Source organism: Cyprinodon variegatus, unplaced genomic scaffold, assembly GCF_000732505.1.
Source record: "Cyprinodon variegatus isolate N-32 unplaced genomic scaffold, C_variegatus-1.0 Scaffold5, whole genome shotgun sequence".
NCBI classification, from domain to species: Eukaryota; Metazoa; Chordata; class Actinopteri; order Cyprinodontiformes; family Cyprinodontidae; genus Cyprinodon; species Cyprinodon variegatus.
In genome coordinates, this window is record NW_015150458.1 from 1,999,294 (window position 1) to 2,016,809 (window position 17,516).

At 40.7% G+C, this 17,516-nt stretch overlaps 1 protein-coding gene across 13 annotated transcripts in view; it reads left to right on the forward strand.

The window, feature by feature from the left end:
- Positions 1–4,267: 4,267 nt before the first annotated feature.
- pax6 (paired box 6) overlaps positions 4,268–17,516 on the forward strand; it is an 18,769-nt gene continuing 5,520 nt past the window's right edge. For 2 of the 13 annotated variants that reach the window (XM_015374221.1, XM_015374319.1), the window contains exons 1-8: positions 4,268–4,410; positions 9,046–9,251; positions 12,372–12,425; positions 13,180–13,203; positions 15,491–15,621; positions 15,914–15,949; positions 16,034–16,249; positions 16,596–16,761. In XM_015374221.1, the coding sequence (XP_015229707.1) occupies positions 9,239–9,251; positions 12,372–12,425; positions 13,180–13,203; positions 15,491–15,621; positions 15,914–15,949; positions 16,034–16,249; positions 16,596–16,761 (640 nt within the window). In that variant the 5' untranslated portion in view covers positions 4,268–4,410; positions 9,046–9,238. Of the gene's footprint in view, positions 4,411–6,745; positions 6,794–8,516; positions 8,823–8,885; positions 9,252–11,987; positions 12,062–12,371; positions 12,426–13,179; positions 13,204–14,641; positions 14,770–15,490; positions 15,622–15,913; positions 15,950–16,033; positions 16,250–16,595; positions 16,762–17,516 lie in introns of those variants that run through there. The other 11 variants (XM_015374273.1, XM_015374239.1, XM_015374299.1 and 8 more) reach the window with 11 other exon arrangements.

Below are 17,516 nucleotides of genomic sequence, written 5' to 3' on the forward strand. Positions count from 1 at the left end.
TATTTTTACATCCCGTCTACTCCATCAGGCGGATCGAGCGGAGCTGAATTACAAGATCACAAATGTCTTTCCCTCGCATGTCAGTCATGATGCCCTGGTGAATATATAGAGACGGGTTTCTGATACCCAGCGGAATCCCTGCCACTGGTTTGATATGTAGTAACTGTGCTGATATCTTTGGAATTAACTTTTTTTTTTCTTTTTTTGTTTCGTTTGTTTGTTTTACAAGCAGGTTTGATTATTTATTTATTATTTTGCATTCCCTTCCATTTTTTCCATATAAGATCATCCGTCAAAACAGATTTCAGATAATGAGCCTTATAGAATAAGGCTGGATGTTAACTAAACAGTGAAGGAAGTTTATGCGCATTTCTTTATGGAGACCTTGTGTCATGACCATAATGGCCAAACGGTGTGTGTGCTAAAACGCACAACACACATTACACAGAAGAACGCTCATATTTCATTCCTGTACAGCTGAACTCCAACCTATGGACTTGGGTATTAATAAGCAGGAAGTTGTAGGTATTACAGTAATACAAAGATCACAGTAAATATAAATGTTCACCTTACACATAACCAAACCTTGTTGGTCCATAGGATTTAAAACAAACTTTACATTTTGTACATAGAAATTACAGCTTTCTTTCAATTAGCTATCAAAGTCAGAGGTCACATTGCCATATTAGATCATATTTGTTATGTAGATAGTGTTCCTTGATGGTGCTGAATCCAGGCCAACACCCTTTAGCTGATGCGTAATTTGCTGCGCCGTGCGTAATTAACTGAGTCGCCTTCAGAGCCCTGTGTTTGCAGCACTTTATTTTGAACGGTGCAATACGTTTCCATTAAATGTTATTAAAGCGCAGGGAGTGACGAGCTCTCATTTGTCTTGTCAGGACATCTGACAACCTCGTTAGCTCCCATTTTCCCCTGTCAGTTCACAGCGCGACACGGACACTGACTTTAGCCACTCCTGGCAAAGAGAGTGAAAAACGTGCCCGTTCAGCTTTGTGCAAAACAGAAACATTATTGTTGCAAGCATAATAAATCCAAATCAATCCACGAGGAGGGTTGGGTAGCAGGTGTCAGTCTTATATGTGTTTTAATCCATGGCACTGTCTATCTATAATCTAATAGGGTGATGGATTTAGGACATCATATCCCAAATTTGGACTTTCTCTGCACCCTGACCATGAATAGCTCAATTTAAAGCGCTGTTCATACGGGCCTCTCACGGGAATAAGATGCTTGACAATTAGATCTGTTTTGAATATTTGTCAACAACAAAAAAAAAGAGTGATCTTGTTGTTTCCAAAAGAAGAAAAGCCAGAAGAACACTTAATGGCACGGGATCTTTCCGCTCCATGCGCTTTCAGATGAAATTCTAGATCGAAGTTCGACTTGTCACGTTGAGCCAAAGTGAACTCCTAACATCCAGGGCGTGCCTGTCTGCTCCGGACAAATTGCATCCAATCACCCCGGGGGAATTCGGCTAATGTCTCGATCCGAGGCCGGAGAGCGTGGAGGAAAAAAAAAAACACACACACACAAAACAAATGAAACTCTGCGCACACGGAGCGCGCAGCGCTTATTAAAACATTTCACACAGTAGAACCAAATAAATGTGTCTTTGTGTGTGATTGGAGGGGGTAATTAGGTTGCGTTACTTTTTCTTATCAGATCTCCCCCCCTTTAACACATCCGAACTCGCCTGATCCTTTGAGGGGGAAATCACAAATGAATCCATCAGGTATTGAGACACCCAACAACTGTTGCCCCCTTTTATCCATCGTGCATTGCGCACACAGCAGTGCAGATTCTGTAGCAACAATTTGGGATTTAATGCAATCAAAAATTTCATTTTAAAAAGTTTTGTTCATTTTGAAAGCTCCTTTAACTCTGCATGCACCTATAGCGGCCGGTCCTTCTTGGCGTTTTTCTCCGTATGCCAAACCGGACGCAATGGAGACGCTCATGAGTTGTAGGACTCGCGGCATAATGTTCAGGATTAAAGAAGGAAGGTCAATTTTTTTTCATTATTATTATTTGTTTGTATTTTGATCTGACACGGTGTGAATGAGACCTTCCTCTCCATATGAAAAAAACGTCACCTGTAGTTTTTGCTTTTTTTATAGGTCGGCGGGTGCCTATAGCCAGAATCTGCAATTTGTATCTGCTCTTTAAACTTAGACTGAGATGTCTTGGCATGCAAATAAGGGCCGATATCATGAATATTTGAGTTTCAGTGTTTCCATACATCCATAAAACGCAGAAACAACTGTCAGTGTGTTTTACTGTGCGTGTGTGTGCGTGGGAGAGAGACACCGATAGGCAGGGAGAGAGAGAGAGGGAGGGAGGGAGGTGGTGTTGTGCAGCAGCAGAGGCAGCGTGGTGACGGCAGAGGGAAAACCGGCTGGACAGATTTGCCTTCACGCCTGATCTGCTTTTGGAGAGCGGGGCTGTGTGGGAAGGGAAAGGGAGCACCTGGCCCGACCGCTGCATCCCATTTCGTTTTATTGACAGCCTGATAAGCAGGGACCAAGCCGTGCGGTTTCCAGCGCCCATGTTGAGCACCCTGCTGCGTTGCACAGTATCGAGGCCTCTTAATGGCAGCGCATCCAAATAATGGCCCGAACGCAGCCAGTCCCGGCTGGCCCGTACCTGCCCTGCCCCCCCTCCTCCTCCTCTTCCTGAGAGACTGGCGGCGACGCGGTTGCCCATTAACTCACCTTCTTGTTCAAATTGACACAAACATCAGAGGTTGTGAAAAAAAAGGGTTTGAGGCTTTTAGCCTGCCTCGCTAAAAGGTAAGCAGAAGCCCGATTATGAGTCACTGATGACAATTTTATAGGGCCAGAGGTATAAAAGGCAGAGACAGTCTGGTTACACCAGCTTTATAAAAATGAACAACTTTTTTTTATTCCTCTAGTTTCCAGGTGTAAGGTTGGCTTTGAACATATATCAATACCAATCTAGGGAGGGCCTAAAGAGTAGCTGCCACGTGCTCTGGTGGCACCTGTTGCACTGAGCATGCTCAGACTGAAAAACCCTGTCAAATAATGCTTTGCTTCTTATAGCCTACCTCAGCAAGTACTTCAAATCTAAATCAGAATAATTTCCATTAAAGTTGGATATAATATAGTTTAAATAAGGTAAATGTAAAATTAAATGTAAAACTGCTTTACCAAATCTGTTGCTCCTGGTTCTGTAAATCACTGTAGCACAGCAGATTTGCATCCAGAAGGTTTTATAAGAGCTGTTCTGATGGATGCCATTAATATGAGACTGCCTCTCTAAAAGCTGAAGCACCAACACACTTTATTGTGCTTTATTGGGACACATTGTTATAGTGGCACTTGAAAAGGTATATATAAATAAATAAATAAATAAATAAATAAATAAATAAATAAATAAATAAACCACCTCCAAAAACTTGGCTAACTTGTTCTTTCACTGCCCTCCTTTCCACTAACACATATTTAGTTTGTGTTTCCATCCATAACAGGATTTAAATAGTTTTACATTCATTTTAATTACTGCATTTGTGGACATTAACCATAACAATGAGCATCTCCAGTATATTGCTAACCCTATCCTAACCTAAAATCAGTTCACACCAACTCAGAATCAGAATCAAAATCAAAAATACTTTAATAATCCCAGAGGGAAATTACTTAAACTGATTCCTTAATATAAAAAATATGGGGTCCGCTACATTAGAAGACCACTTTGGTCCCCAGCAGGCCTGTTGGTCCTCAGAAGATTAGTTAATATAACATAAAACATCCTCTATAAGTAACTAACAAAAAAACATTTACACAAACTGTAAATAATAATATGTTGATTGAAAAGTAAGTTCAGAAACTTAATAAGTAAATTTACACAGGTGACCATTAGCCCCTATATGACCCCCCACCCCCGTCGGGTGCGCCACTGACCCGCATCTTATCCTCTTTCTCTAGAGGAACCTGGGAACAAAAAGATAACTTATATTTAAATATATTTGATAAAAATCTAACTAAAACACTTTATAATATCGCGGGTTGTCAGCAGAGTCTGGTCAGCTCCACAGAGCTCAGCGCCCAGACCGGTGCGCTCCACATGGAGGCCACCTTGCCCGCTTCCCGGTCCTGAGCTCCACCACTCTCAGTCCAAGGTGTGACGTCGACCCGTCGCTCCAGCCAATCATTGCCAACTTCAGGCTGATGCTGAAGGGGAAAGTTGCTGGTAAGAGCTGCATATTTTTAACCCCTCCTCACTCTCACTGACATTTCAACTCCACGACGGATCTAAAGGAAGACAAATTTGAATTGTTGACCTAAACGTTGGAGAGGAGAAATTCTGCGGAGGAACTAAGCGAACTTATATTCACAGGATACACTGATACCGCTGCTGCCTTCAACCCCGGTGAGCTTTTTTTATTGCACTTTTGAAGAGCTGTTGGTGTTTTAAAAAATAAGCGCGGTTTGAGAATATGCATAGATTTACAGTTTCCGAGGAAAAAATATTCGGTATATATATATATATATATATATATATATATATATATATATATATATATATATATGTGTGTGTGTATATATATATATATATATCAACAAAAATAAAAACAGAAAGTAGATATTTTGTTCCTCTATAATCAAAGAAACAACATGATTCTAAATACAGTGATCGGAAGGAATTTTGCTGTCAGATTATATTCGGTCTCACATCCAGCGCGCAGCTTTTCCCAGTAGTTTGTGGACATGTTGCTGTCCGGCAGCGGAAATGTTCACCTGCAGGTCTTTTTTTTTTTCAGATTTAAACCTATGCTTTATTCAGAGAAATAATATTATAAATTTGTGAGGTTAAGTTTAGTAAAAATGTGCCTTCAAAGTGGAAAGAATCTATCTGTTATTATCAAACCAATCAAAAGCCTATATATTTTTTACAGCTCTCCCTTCCTCTTGTTGCCTTAGACTCAGCTTTTTTTACCCTCTGTGTTTCTTTTTGTCACGGGCTAATGTGACACCATTAGACACATAGTTTCTCCAAACTTGGAGCCTTTTTCCAGGTGAGGGTTAACCAGCTCTGCTCACCTCAAGTATCATGCAGCAAAGCACCGAGCCATCCGGTGCAGAAACATGAACATTTTAAACTGCAGTATATTTTAGATTTAGAGGATAAGGCAGAAATTTTTTTAATTCATGTGTTTGCTTATATGATTCCCTTAAAAGGCGCTGATAAGAGGAGACTAGCAACATTTAGACAACTAGAAACCATTTTCTTCTGCCATGATCCCTTAGGACAAACACAGTGTGTGGAAAAAAAGACGCGCCTTCAGCAGAGCTTCCTCTGCTTCTGGTCGCGCTCCACGTGGAAGAGGAACCGGCTGATGAAACCTCAGAGCATTAGAGCAGTTTCTGCAGAATAAGTCCAAATGCAACTTATTAAACTTAGCAATGACATATGCAAATAAAGCAACGTCGGTGTCCTCATGCATCCCATTAAAATGAGTGAATGTGTCAGTCTGAGGATGTTTGGTGAATCACAGTGACAGGAAGAATACAGCCCAGGGTCTGTAAATACTTCTCAACATATGTTTAAATGCATATAAGAAGTTTTCAAAAATAATATAAATGATGTGACATCATTTCCCAATGTCCTGAATTCTAGGCAATAAATACTTATTAAAAATGCAAGATGTGGTTACTTTATAAGGAAAAAACAAAACTCTGATAACTTAATGTGTATTTAGCAAATAGAAATAAGAAATCATGTAAAATGTTAAGTGAAAACATTTCAATATAAAATATTTTATTTCATTGCGAAGTATTTTGTTTATTAAAACCTATTCACCTCTTTACATGACAGACATAATAATGAAAAATTAAATGAAATAAATTTTGATTTTGAATGCAACCACCTGATTTTTTTGTCATTCCTTGTTTTTTAATGATTATCTCTTCTTTAAGTAAAATTAATTGGAAACAGGTGGTTATGTCATAGAAAATCTTAATATATATTTTTTTAAATAGAAAAAAATATCCTTGACATGCCCTGATAAACTGTGACCTCCAGGAAGGAAGGTTGATTTCGAGAAATAACTACATGTAAGGAGCAAATAAACATTATAAAGCATAACGATGTCCTTAGATTGAATCAAATTGATCTCCAATAATTTCATCACAGTGTCTGCTGAAAAAAAAAAAAACATATAATGAAACTTGTTAGTTTACTCTCCAGCAGATCTCCTTTCCCCTCAGCAATGAAAGAAATGTTTTCACTTCAGATCTGTCCTTATTGTTTTATTTACTTCTTTTATTCATTCATTCTTTCCTCTTTTCTGTATCCCAAAGTTTCCAGAAGGATACAAACAACGCTTTGCCTCAGGGGGGAAATAGTGAGCAGATTAGGGTTCCCTTTCAGGGCCTGTGACATTATTGCTGCTAATCCGAAATGGGCTAATTGCTTTCCCATCACCCCCCTTCTAATTCTTTATACTTTTTATATTTAATTGAACAAACTTTATCTGCTGCAATTTAACAAAACAGCTGATGTAGCTCTAAATATTTTAAAACATCTTTATTAGGTTAAAACTGCGTACTGATTAATATATCTGGAGAGATTTTTCCAAAGAAAAAAAAGAGAGAATAGGCCTACATAACCTCTTAGACAGTGTGAAGACAAGGAATTAGTTGTTAAAGCGGATTTCATGCTTAACCAAAAAGAAACCAATAACCCATTGCTTTTGTTTCTAAAGAAAACTACTTGACACTCCTCTGGGAATCTGCCTGTCAAAGGAAGGCAGGTTAGTGGTGTGCATTTTTTTGTTTTGTTTTGTTTTATTTGACAGCTGCACCCTGTGACAAATGAGTGGCAAAAACAAAAGTACGCCTCGGTGTACTTTGGAGAGAGGATTCAATATTTCTCAGACTCTGGAGTCAAATTAAAAAAAGGCTGAAACTGTTTCTGCCTAAAAATGTTCAAAACCTCACAACCTTGCAGCTCTCACTGAGCATTAGGAATCAATCTAACTTTATTTCACCAAAGCTTTATCAATCTAAAGTTTTGGAAAAAATAATGAATATTTAAAGTCCAAACTAAGCTCCTCCTACAATTTAATTGGAACCAAGTCAAGGTCCACTGTGTCACAAACTTCTTACTAGGAGGAGGGGGAGAAGCAGAGGAGGGAGGGATGTTTTTGGTCTAATGCATGTCTAATATGAGGGGTCATTGACGTAAAAATGTTCTGGACCCCCCTCCTCCTCCTCTTCAGATGATATAAGCTTGGGAGCATTCGCTGCAGGCCCATAGGCACAGCCACCAGTCTGAGTAAGTAGAAACAAAGCAGCCAGCAGAAACAGATGAATGTGCTCGTTTAGTTTACGGGTTGTTTGATGAGGAAGCACTGGCCAAAGTGTTGTTCCTCACTGCGGGACCCTCGGTGACAGTTTGAGCCGCTCCTCTCAGCTCATTATCTCGCCGGCCCACTGAGGGCCCCATTCAAGCAGAGCAGGCCCTCACCTCCTTCCCTTCCCTGTCTCCCCCCTTTCTCCCTCTCTCTCTTTCCCTGGCAGAGTCGTTTGTCTACTCATTGAACCCGCAGTCAGGAATGCGATGGTTGTTAGGGAGCCCTCTTTCACCTCAAAAGTGTTTTATTGATGAGCTCTGACTTCTTCTACTTTTTCACATGCCAAAGAAAGTCAAGTGTATGCCTCCATGACTTCATTTCAGAGCCCCCCCTCTCACCACTAAAAAAAGATTTCACCCCCTCCCCCTGTTGATGCGTTTCCCATCTCCCATATTTTGACCCTGTTGCAGGCTCCCCTACCTTTTTTTACATTTATTTTTATTCAAATTTGGCTTCAGCGTACACACAAACCTCATCTCTACCCCCCTTTTTTTTCTTTGGTCGCAGAGAGCTCAGAGTTTACCCACGGACACGTCGCGCAGAGGGGTTGCTTTTGGGTGCGCTGAGGTGTGCAGTAATGGTCCACTCATTCAGCCGGTGCAGTTATGGGGAGCGTGTGGTCATGGCTACGCAGTCATTTGATTTACTTTATTTACAAGCGCGTGCTCTTCGCTGTCAGGAAGCGGGAGTGACGTCGCAAAGCCCCCCCCTTTCCCAGTAAAACGCAGCCGAGCTTGCGTAAAGGGGCCGCGCTCTTTACGCAGGGCGCTCCTTGTTGACAGGAGGGGTATGGCTGATCGGGTGGTGCTAAAAAAAAAAAAAAAGAATAAACAAAAGCACGTGGTGGGGTGGACGTTTTATAAGTGAATGCTGTGAACTTCACTAGAAAAGTTTGGAAAAAAATAACATACAACTTCTGAAAGAAGCGCATCTAAATGGGAATCGTACCACATCTGAGGGGCATCGCCTCTCTGCTGCTCTTTTTTAGTTTGGTAAAACTCTCCGTCAGTTCCTCCCCACTTTGCCCACTTCATCTTTACACCCTGACTGCAGCCACCCTCAGGTTGGAGCCATGCCTGCCCGTGATTCCCTGGAAGAGGAATGGATGTTTTTGGTTCACGCAGCTACTTTTGCTGCAAGTTGGCACAGGGAGCTTTTGCGTGGCAAAATGGAGAAAACGACTCCATACTTTCTCTCTACCCAGTTTTTTCTTTCTTTTTCTTCCTCTCTTCTGCTGCCGTGGCTCTGTTTCCCGCTTTGGCTGTGGCACAGGGGGGAAGTGTTTATATGGGGGATGATGACAGAGGTCGGGTCGCGCTAATGGGCCAGTGAAGAGCGGTGGAGGGAGGCGAGGAGAGGAGAGGCGTACACAGCAGACCAGGAACACATAACATTAATACACTTGTTCCATCACCAATCAGCATAGGTGCGTTCATTCTCTTTACCCCCACCTACTTTCCACCACGGCTTTTTCTCTCTCTCTCTCTTCGTTTCCCTCCTCCCCCTTCCACCCTCCCTCGTCTCTCTCTTCCCCACTCTCCCTCATCCCGACTCTCTCATTCGCTCTCTCACACGCCAGCGCACATCCAGCGCCAAACTCCGTGCGTCCTGACATCTGATTTCACTGTCAATCTCTGTCTTCTTCGCAGGGATACCCCCTCCGTCTCCGCCAAATACCGCTGGAAACTAATTTTTCCTCTTCTAAACTTCCCGGGAACAAGAGATACCAATATCCTGGTCGGCTTTTTCTTTTTTCTTTTTTTTTTGGCTTTTTACTTTTTGTTCCATCATTTTGGTGTGGAGAACGGGGCTCTGCAGCCTGTAGTTTAACAAGGTCGGAGGATGCCCCAAAAAGGTGAGATTATAACCAACATGTTTTTTATATTCCCAACTTATTCATCCAAATGTCATTATTATAAAAATATTATTATTGGTATTATTATGTTTACTGTAGTTTGAGGATTAGTGGTAAACTTGTGGCTCTTTCCCTCTTTTTGACTGCGCTGTTTGTCTTACGATTGCACTCTTTCAAAAAAATTGTGGCTTCAGCGCCTCAATCGGATTTTATCCGCTCCACAGTTTTTTTTTCATCATGTTTGCGTTTAGGTCTTATAGATAGGTTACCGCTTATTTATGGAGGGGATGAATAAAGGGGGGAACAAAACTACGCTGAGCCAGGACAGTGATCATCGTGGAGAATGGAGCGCAATGACCCGTTGAAGAAAGGTGTCAGATTGATTCATGCAGGCGAGTCACCCAAGCGCTTTAAAAAAAATAAAATAAAATAAAGAATAATTTAAAAAGAAAGAAAATAAAGAAAGTAAAGGAGAAAAAAAAAACTTCACGCAGGAAGAATGTTTGTTTGCAGGTGTTACAAAAATAAAAAAGTCCTAAAAACTTACCAGCCCTATAAACTGAGTGAGAAAAATAATATAACTATTTTATTGAAATAATTTTAAATAATAGATTTTTAAAATAAGAAATAAATATAAAATGATACATCCCTATATAAAATACCAAATAAACAATATCAGAGAGTTTTCCAAAACAATTTTAGGGATTTTAAAACAGGTCATCGACTGCTGTTGTCTTTCTTAAAAAATATATGCCAAAATTAAATTCTAAGATTTATTTTAAAGATGTGCTTTTATGTGATTTACTAGCGCATTTGTGATTATAAAACAAATTAACTAAAAGAAGAAAAAAATAAAATCATGCCTGCATTTTAATATCCGATTAATTTCATTAATTTTTTTGCACCATTAACAGGACAATTATTTCAAATAATCTAATATGATCTATTTTTCTGTATATTTGGTGTCAGGTTGAACCAGTGCAAGGCCCTGCATGCATATTTAGAGGACAGCATCCAGAAAACAAAATAAGGCATTTAAAATAAAGACATTGTTGTTCCGAATTACTTTAGTGAAAGAAATGCAGATTAGATAATAGTTAACCCCTGGAACAACAACTTTTGCGCTTTCATCCTTAAATAAATGATTAACTACTCAGCTCTATTACCAGTGAAGTCGCTACAGCCATGCAGTCGCTTTTATAGGGTGATATAAAACCTGAAAACAAATTTAAATCCAAGCTTTAAGTTGGATTTATTTTATCTTGCATGTTAAAATGTGTGTCTATATATTCCGTCAGTTTTGCACGCTGATTGATGAGTATCAGTGTGAAGGAATCTGCATTTGATTAATGACAGAGCAGCTCATTTGTTAAAACATGCTATAATCTAAAAGTAATGGCGGCCCCTGCTTGCGTCTTCCCAAACTTGTCTCGGCCTTTACAAGCATGTCTATGAGAGACACCTCCTTCTTTCTTTTGCATTCTTCCTTTTTCTGAACACAACACAGCCAGGCACGGAGGAGGAAAATGAAAACTTCAGACTTCTCCCCGGCCTGGCCCCCTTTTTTTTATCGGTCCCCCCCTCCTCTCTCAATCTTTTTCAATAGCTTCTTTTCCGCATTTGTCTTTTCCAATTGAGCGCCCCACTGCGCTCTTGTGTCGTTAGAAACCCGCTTTACAAACCGCACCAGCAGCACCCAACAACCACCAAGTATTTAGAAGAAGAAATTACCTTTTGATTTTACTATATAGCCAAAATATATTTTTTTATTTCTCTATAAGAGTGGAGCATGAGGGGTAGTGGGGTTATTATGTGTGTGTGTGTGTGTGTGTGTGTAAGAGAGAGAGGGAGAGGAGGGGGTGTGTGTGTGTGTGTGTGTGTGAAAGCTCCTGGAGGGGGTGGATTCATGCCTCCGGCTCTTTGTATTAATCTGAACTTGTTGGTGTGTTTTAGTTGCGTGTTTCTAGTCGCGCAGGCCGAGTTTTCACCCCGGAGTTGGAGGTATACAGAGAGGAGGGGGTGCAGCATTGTTATGGGGAGCAGCAGGCTTTGTACAACAGCTCTGTACCCCCCCTTCCTGCTCTGGACTTTTGCAGGGCAGAGAGGCGAGGTAGACAACGTGTGTCACTGTACAGTTCCTACATTAAGTGTTTTTCTTTCTTTTTTTTTTTTCCCTTTTTTTTTATTTAAGGGGGTGTTTAAAGGCCTCTTGCTGGGACGATAAAACCTGATTTCTTTGTTTAAAACCTTCACAAAATAGAAGCACTGAGAGGAAAAGTTCTGTTAAAGAGTTACACTGCAAACAATAGAAATCTAACTCATTTTTTGCTTAAAATAGGTGCATTTTTCTTGAATTGAGGGGGAAAGAGAGATACTTTGCCAATAGAACAATACAAGTTACATTTAAAATAAGAAAAAAACTATTGTATTGTCTCATTTCAAGTGCATATTATCAAATAATTTTATTTTAAGAGTGAAAAATACTAATTCCATTGGCAAATCTTCTAATTAACTTGCTCAAATTAAGGGTAAATAAACATTTTTACTCATTTCTAGATCGTTTTTTGCAGTGCAGAGCCCCACTGGTTGTTAGCGTGTGTTTATTTTGACAGGTGCTGACATGTATGTTGTTTCACGTCAATGATAAGTCATTTATTTGGCCACAGAATTTAGTAGGTTTGAGCAGATCAGTGTAGCTGCTGCTGTCCTAATGTGTTGTTCTGCTCTGTCCTATAGGGAGACATTAAGTAGTGAAAGCGGGAGATGATTGTCTAAATTGTTATAGAGTGGACAGTCAACTCTTTTCCCAGGCAAGTTTAATTAAATCCACATATCTGAATATATATAAATATAAACATGCAATCAGGTTGTTAAAAAAAAACAATTTTGCATTTGCACATGTAAAATAACAAAAAAAAAAAAAACGAAAACAACAACAAGAAAAAATCTACTTTAACAAAGAGATAGCTGTCAAATTCAAATCTAAAGAAAATCGAAATTTTATTTTAATGCTAAAATAATTTAAAACGTAAAACAAACGAACAAACAAGCAAAGTATATTTATAGGAGATCACTGAATCTTGTACTAACCAGTTTTGTTGTTTTCTTTGTGATGCGTAGAATACCACAACCAAGCCACGTGGGAGTCTGGCGTAGCCTCGATGATGCAAAACAGTAAGTTTTTTTCATGTATCTCCATTTTTTTTTTATGTGAAAATTCTCATTACAGCCGCTGCTTTTTAATATGGTGGCATGGAAGCGACACCCACAGACATTTTTTTGCTCTTTAAAAAGAGAAATAGAAAAAAAAAACACAAACTAAAATATATTTATTCTTGCAAACAGGGAATACATATGATTTGCTATTTTTGCTCCTTAATTAGAAGTAGATGTTTTCCCCTTATAGCTTATAACTGTCTTTGCAACAATATGTATAGGCAAAGTTCTGATTGAACAAGTTAATCAAAGCCGTGACTCTCCAGAGAGAGAAAGGGGGGGTTGGAGGTGGTGGGTCGAGAGGGAGATTTTTTGTTTCTGCTTGAGTTGGTATTAAATAATTGCACAGCCGTCTGCATTAGCGTTAGAGCTGGCTGCCAGGGCTGCATACGAGATGAGCTCTGCAGAAAAGAGAGCCCCACATGAAACACGGGGAATGGCAATAATGTCTTATGTAGATTAGTCCATATATTCCTGCAGCACAGACAGCATGAACTAGAAAAGGAGGAGGAAGGAAACAAAAGCTCTTATTTTAACCAGTGGAGACTCAGGATAAATAATAAAAATGATATTGTTGTGGGTAAAAGGTAAAAGAAAAAAAAAAAAGCAAAGATGAAGTTGTTAAAAGTTTTATTTCTGGTGTGTGTGCGTGTGTATGTTGAAACATTAAAAGGATAAACATGAAACATTTTCTCTCTTGCTGCTGGACAAGAGGTGTATGACATCTGTGATGAAGGTGTGTGGAATAATTTCATTATATTATAATCCATATACCTCGATGTCTGTGCTGTAATTTGTGCGCATTTTGATACAAAACATATTTGAATCCACGTGGATTGTTGATTCCCATGGAAATAAGGAGAGAAAGTAGCCGCGGTGGTGGGATTTTTTTTTTATTCTATTATTATTGTGTTTTTCCTTGCTTGCTTTGCCAGTGGTCTATTGCAGAGATGATGGGGGCCTTATCAAAGCTGTGTACAACAGCCTTTGCGCTTCTGCTTTGCTGCGGATTGATGTTAATGGGATGCTCCCCTGGCTTGGCGTGTGATGTCTGCTGCGAATTTGCCGAGGAGATATCACTGAGCCCGGCCCTTTGGGTTGTCTAAAGGTCGTGGTGGCCTCGTCGGCTTTTGTGCTAATAACTCCTGGGTGTACATGGTGGGGAGCGTCCAAATTGACACCATATGTTTTCCTATTTGTCGACTTGCAATAGAATACTAGGGCGCGTAATCAGCGCCAGCGGGCGAGATCGACTGCGGCCACTTCAGGGAATTGCCGCTATGATTAAGACTTAACCTCAGAAGCAGGGAGAGGGGAGTTTGATTTTTTTTTATGTGAATTCCTTATCTGACGGCTTTATTGATCAGGAGGATTTATATGATGGGTATAAATCAGAAGTGATACAGTGGTGGAGGAGAAGCAGCGCGGCTTAATGTGGAATAGGCCAATTTCAGCGTAAGAAGTCCATTAATTCCACTTAATCCTGGAATTACTGAAGAGCAAGAGGGATGATAATGGATTTACCATCAATCAGATCCACGCTGGGAGATTATTACACGTTGCGGCGAAGAGGGATGTGTTGCTCAGTTAAACAGGTTTACATCCAGTCATGTATAAAAGTTTTTTTTTTCTCCCTTCATAATATAAAGTCTGCACTCATTGCCATGTGGATGTTGCACACCAGAGTGAAGACACCCACCGACTGCACACAACAGGACTGCAGTGGCTGTGAGCATTTGTTGTCAAATACAAACAAGGGGGAGGAAGAAAAAAAATGCATGTCACTTTTAATATGTTAAAAATCCAGGCGCGCCCTCGTTTGTGTGACCGCGCGTAGCCCCCGGCCACCTTAAAAGGAAGTCTCCCTCCGAGGGTAAAGGAGTAGCGTCCAATTTTGTCTGAGTGATATCCAAATGCAGACAGAAAGGGTCGTTTTATCATGCTACTATTTGTCGTGACGATGCGATTTTCAAAAGCGGAGCGGTGTCATAAAGTGACATGCCTGCCACAAGTGCTCCAACTGATCTTTTCAATTAGCCTCCCATGCATGATCCGAGGCGACTTCCGCCCATTTCCAGAAATTAAGCTCAAACTTGACGTGCAGCTAGCTTTATTTTAAAGACAAATGTCAGGCAGGCTCATCATATTTCCCCCTCTTCTATATTTGGAGCTTATTTATTGCTAAGGAGCCTCTGCTCCCGGAGTCAATGCACCGGGCGGCAGCGCAGGGGAAGGGAGCGGAGAATCAGAGCGCAGCGCAGCGCAGGCACTCCGGGGAGTCAGCTTTCCCATTTGGCTTCAGGTTTGCGGGTTTATTCTTTGCTTTACAGCGTTGCAAAAATAAGCAGGTTTAACGAGGAATTTCAAAATATGAAATTAGACTTTATAAGAAGAAAACAATCGCTGCTTATGGAGCTTGAATCCCACTGCTTATTGCTTTTGTGCGCCTTTTTTACAGCATATTTTGTGCGCATTTTTACAGCATATACTGCAGATTCAACGACTTTTAATTCATAATGCCGTTTAAGAAAATAAAATTTAAGCATTTTTTTCATTTTTGAGATTGTCAGTGGAGTCGATTATCATTTGAAGGTTGTTATTGATGGGCTTTGATGGTCTTTGTGAGAGGATGGAAAAGTTTGCCGGTTTTGTAAAAGGTTGGTTAACATTTTTTTTTCAAGGTAATTGATCGTTAAATACAACTTATATAATAAAATAGCTAATTAAGATGTTTTTGGCTTGGTTTGTGTGACGCTGCTGTCATTTGACTCCTGTTCTGCATGTGTCAGCTGTATAACTGTGCTTTATGAGGGAGGAGTGCGCTCTTTACGCGTTATATTGGAAAGGTTTTCTTTCAGTTTGACTGTATGCTGCCTTTATGTTTCATCTGTATCTCGGTTCTCCTAAACAGCTTAAGTCACCCTGCTCACCATTACATGAAAATCACCAGTCTTTATCACAGTGTTACCTGCTTCTGTGCTGCTCTGCGCTTTGGTGACTCCGATGCGTTTGTCTCCATGTAGGTCACAGTGGCGTAAACCAGCTTGGTGGTGTGTTTGTTAATGGCAGACCGCTGCCGGATTCCACCAGGCAGAAAATAGTTGAACTTGCTCACAGTGGCGCTCGACCCTGCGACATCTCCAGGATATTACAGGTGAGATTCTAGTTTGTCTGTTTATTATTATTTTTTTAAGTATGAATAAAACATATTTAATACAGACTGTATTCACAGTCTGATGATGATCTCTTGGAGCAAACTAGAAACGAAGCAGCCCCTGAAAGATCATTTAAAACGATTTTTTTCACAGTTTCAAGGCAGTAAAAATATAATTTTCTCACAACAAATTTAATTAGAGCGCAAGGGGGAAAAAGGAAAGTAATCTGCCTGCTCTTTGATAGAAAAGATGCCTAATGTACAATTGAAGGCATATTTTCTGTGTTTGTAGACCCATGATGAAGTCCAAGTGCTGGACAGTGAAAAGGTGAAACTTATTTGAGCCATCATAGATATTCCATTAATAGTTATAAATAATGTATGTGAATTGTGTCTTTTGTTCCCCGTCCAGGTGTCCAATGGCTGCGTGAGCAAGATCCTGGGCAGATATTATGAAACTGGCTCCATCAGACCGAGAGCGATAGGCGGCAGCAAGCCCCGCGTCGCCACTCCGGAGGTTGTCGCCAAAATCGCGCAGTACAAACGGGAGTGTCCGTCAATCTTCGCCTGGGAGATCCGCGACCGGCTGCTGTCGGAGGGGATCTGCACCAACGACAACATACCCAGCGTAAGTGCGTTGACTAGGAGTGTGTGTGCATGATTTCATTTGCTACAGTGAGTTTTTTCCCCCATGCAGTGGAGGAAAAAGAGATGGGCACCCATCCATTCAGTCTTATTAAATACACTGCGTTTCAAAGTGGAGGGGAGGGCAGACTGTACAGTGTGAGATCCCCCCTGACATGCGCCGGGAAGGACCGTTTTTGCGCTTCAATCCCTCTAAGCAAATTTTAAGATTATACCCCCCATATGTTGTGAACTCAGTGAACATTTTTTTTTTTTTTTTTGCAGTAACACACTGATTGATCCAATTCCTCCTCTGATTCTAATCCTCAGTTTGATCATTTGTCATTCAGGTGTCATCAATAAACAGAGTCCTCCGCAACCTGGCGAGTGAAAAGCAACAGATGGGCGCAGATGGCATGTATGACAAGCTGAGAATGCTCAACGGTCAGACAGGAACTTGGGGGACCCGGCCAGGCTGGTACCCGGGAACATCAGTGCCAGGGCAGCCCAACCAAGGTGAGCCTCATTATCACGCAGTGGCTATGGAGACACCTTGACGCATGGGGCTGTGAGGCAGTTTTTATTTCTTGGTGATAATGATTTAAGTGCAGAGCGACCGCTGTAACGTTTGCTTTTTGATGTCTCCTCCTAACAAGACTCCCAATTAAGGGTGTATCCAATAGAAATAGCCGAAGGCTATGGATGCAGCCTGAATACCTTTAGTGTCCCTGACAAGGATGTGCGTGACAGCGGCCTGTCTTTTCAGTAGAGGTGTCCACCAAACAGCCTGCACTTCCTCCCCTTCGCTGCTGATGAAGAGGAGGAGGCAGAGCCGCTGATACCAGCACAAAGGAATGTTTGCCTTCACACGCAATGATTGGTTATGGGAACGGGCTGCACTATGTGTAATTGCTCATTAGAGGGGGGCTTTGTGTCTCATTATGGCAACACGCAGAAGCGTGTAGATAGACTGTAGCGCTGCTGTGGAAATGTTCCACTGCAGAGGGCTCTGAGGGCCCACACCTCACAGGCCTAACTTCATGCACAGACCCTAGTTTATTTCTTTTAAACCCCAAAACGAATTAAGCGAAAATGTTTTTTTTATTTTTTTTTTTTATTTACGCACACCACAAAACAACGACGTTTGGAATTCAGGAAACGCAAAGGAAATCTAAGGAAAAATGAACATTGTTAATATCAATATGATGATTATTTTTTTTATGTGTAATTCATCTACAAAAAGAATAAAATAATAATAATAATAATAATAA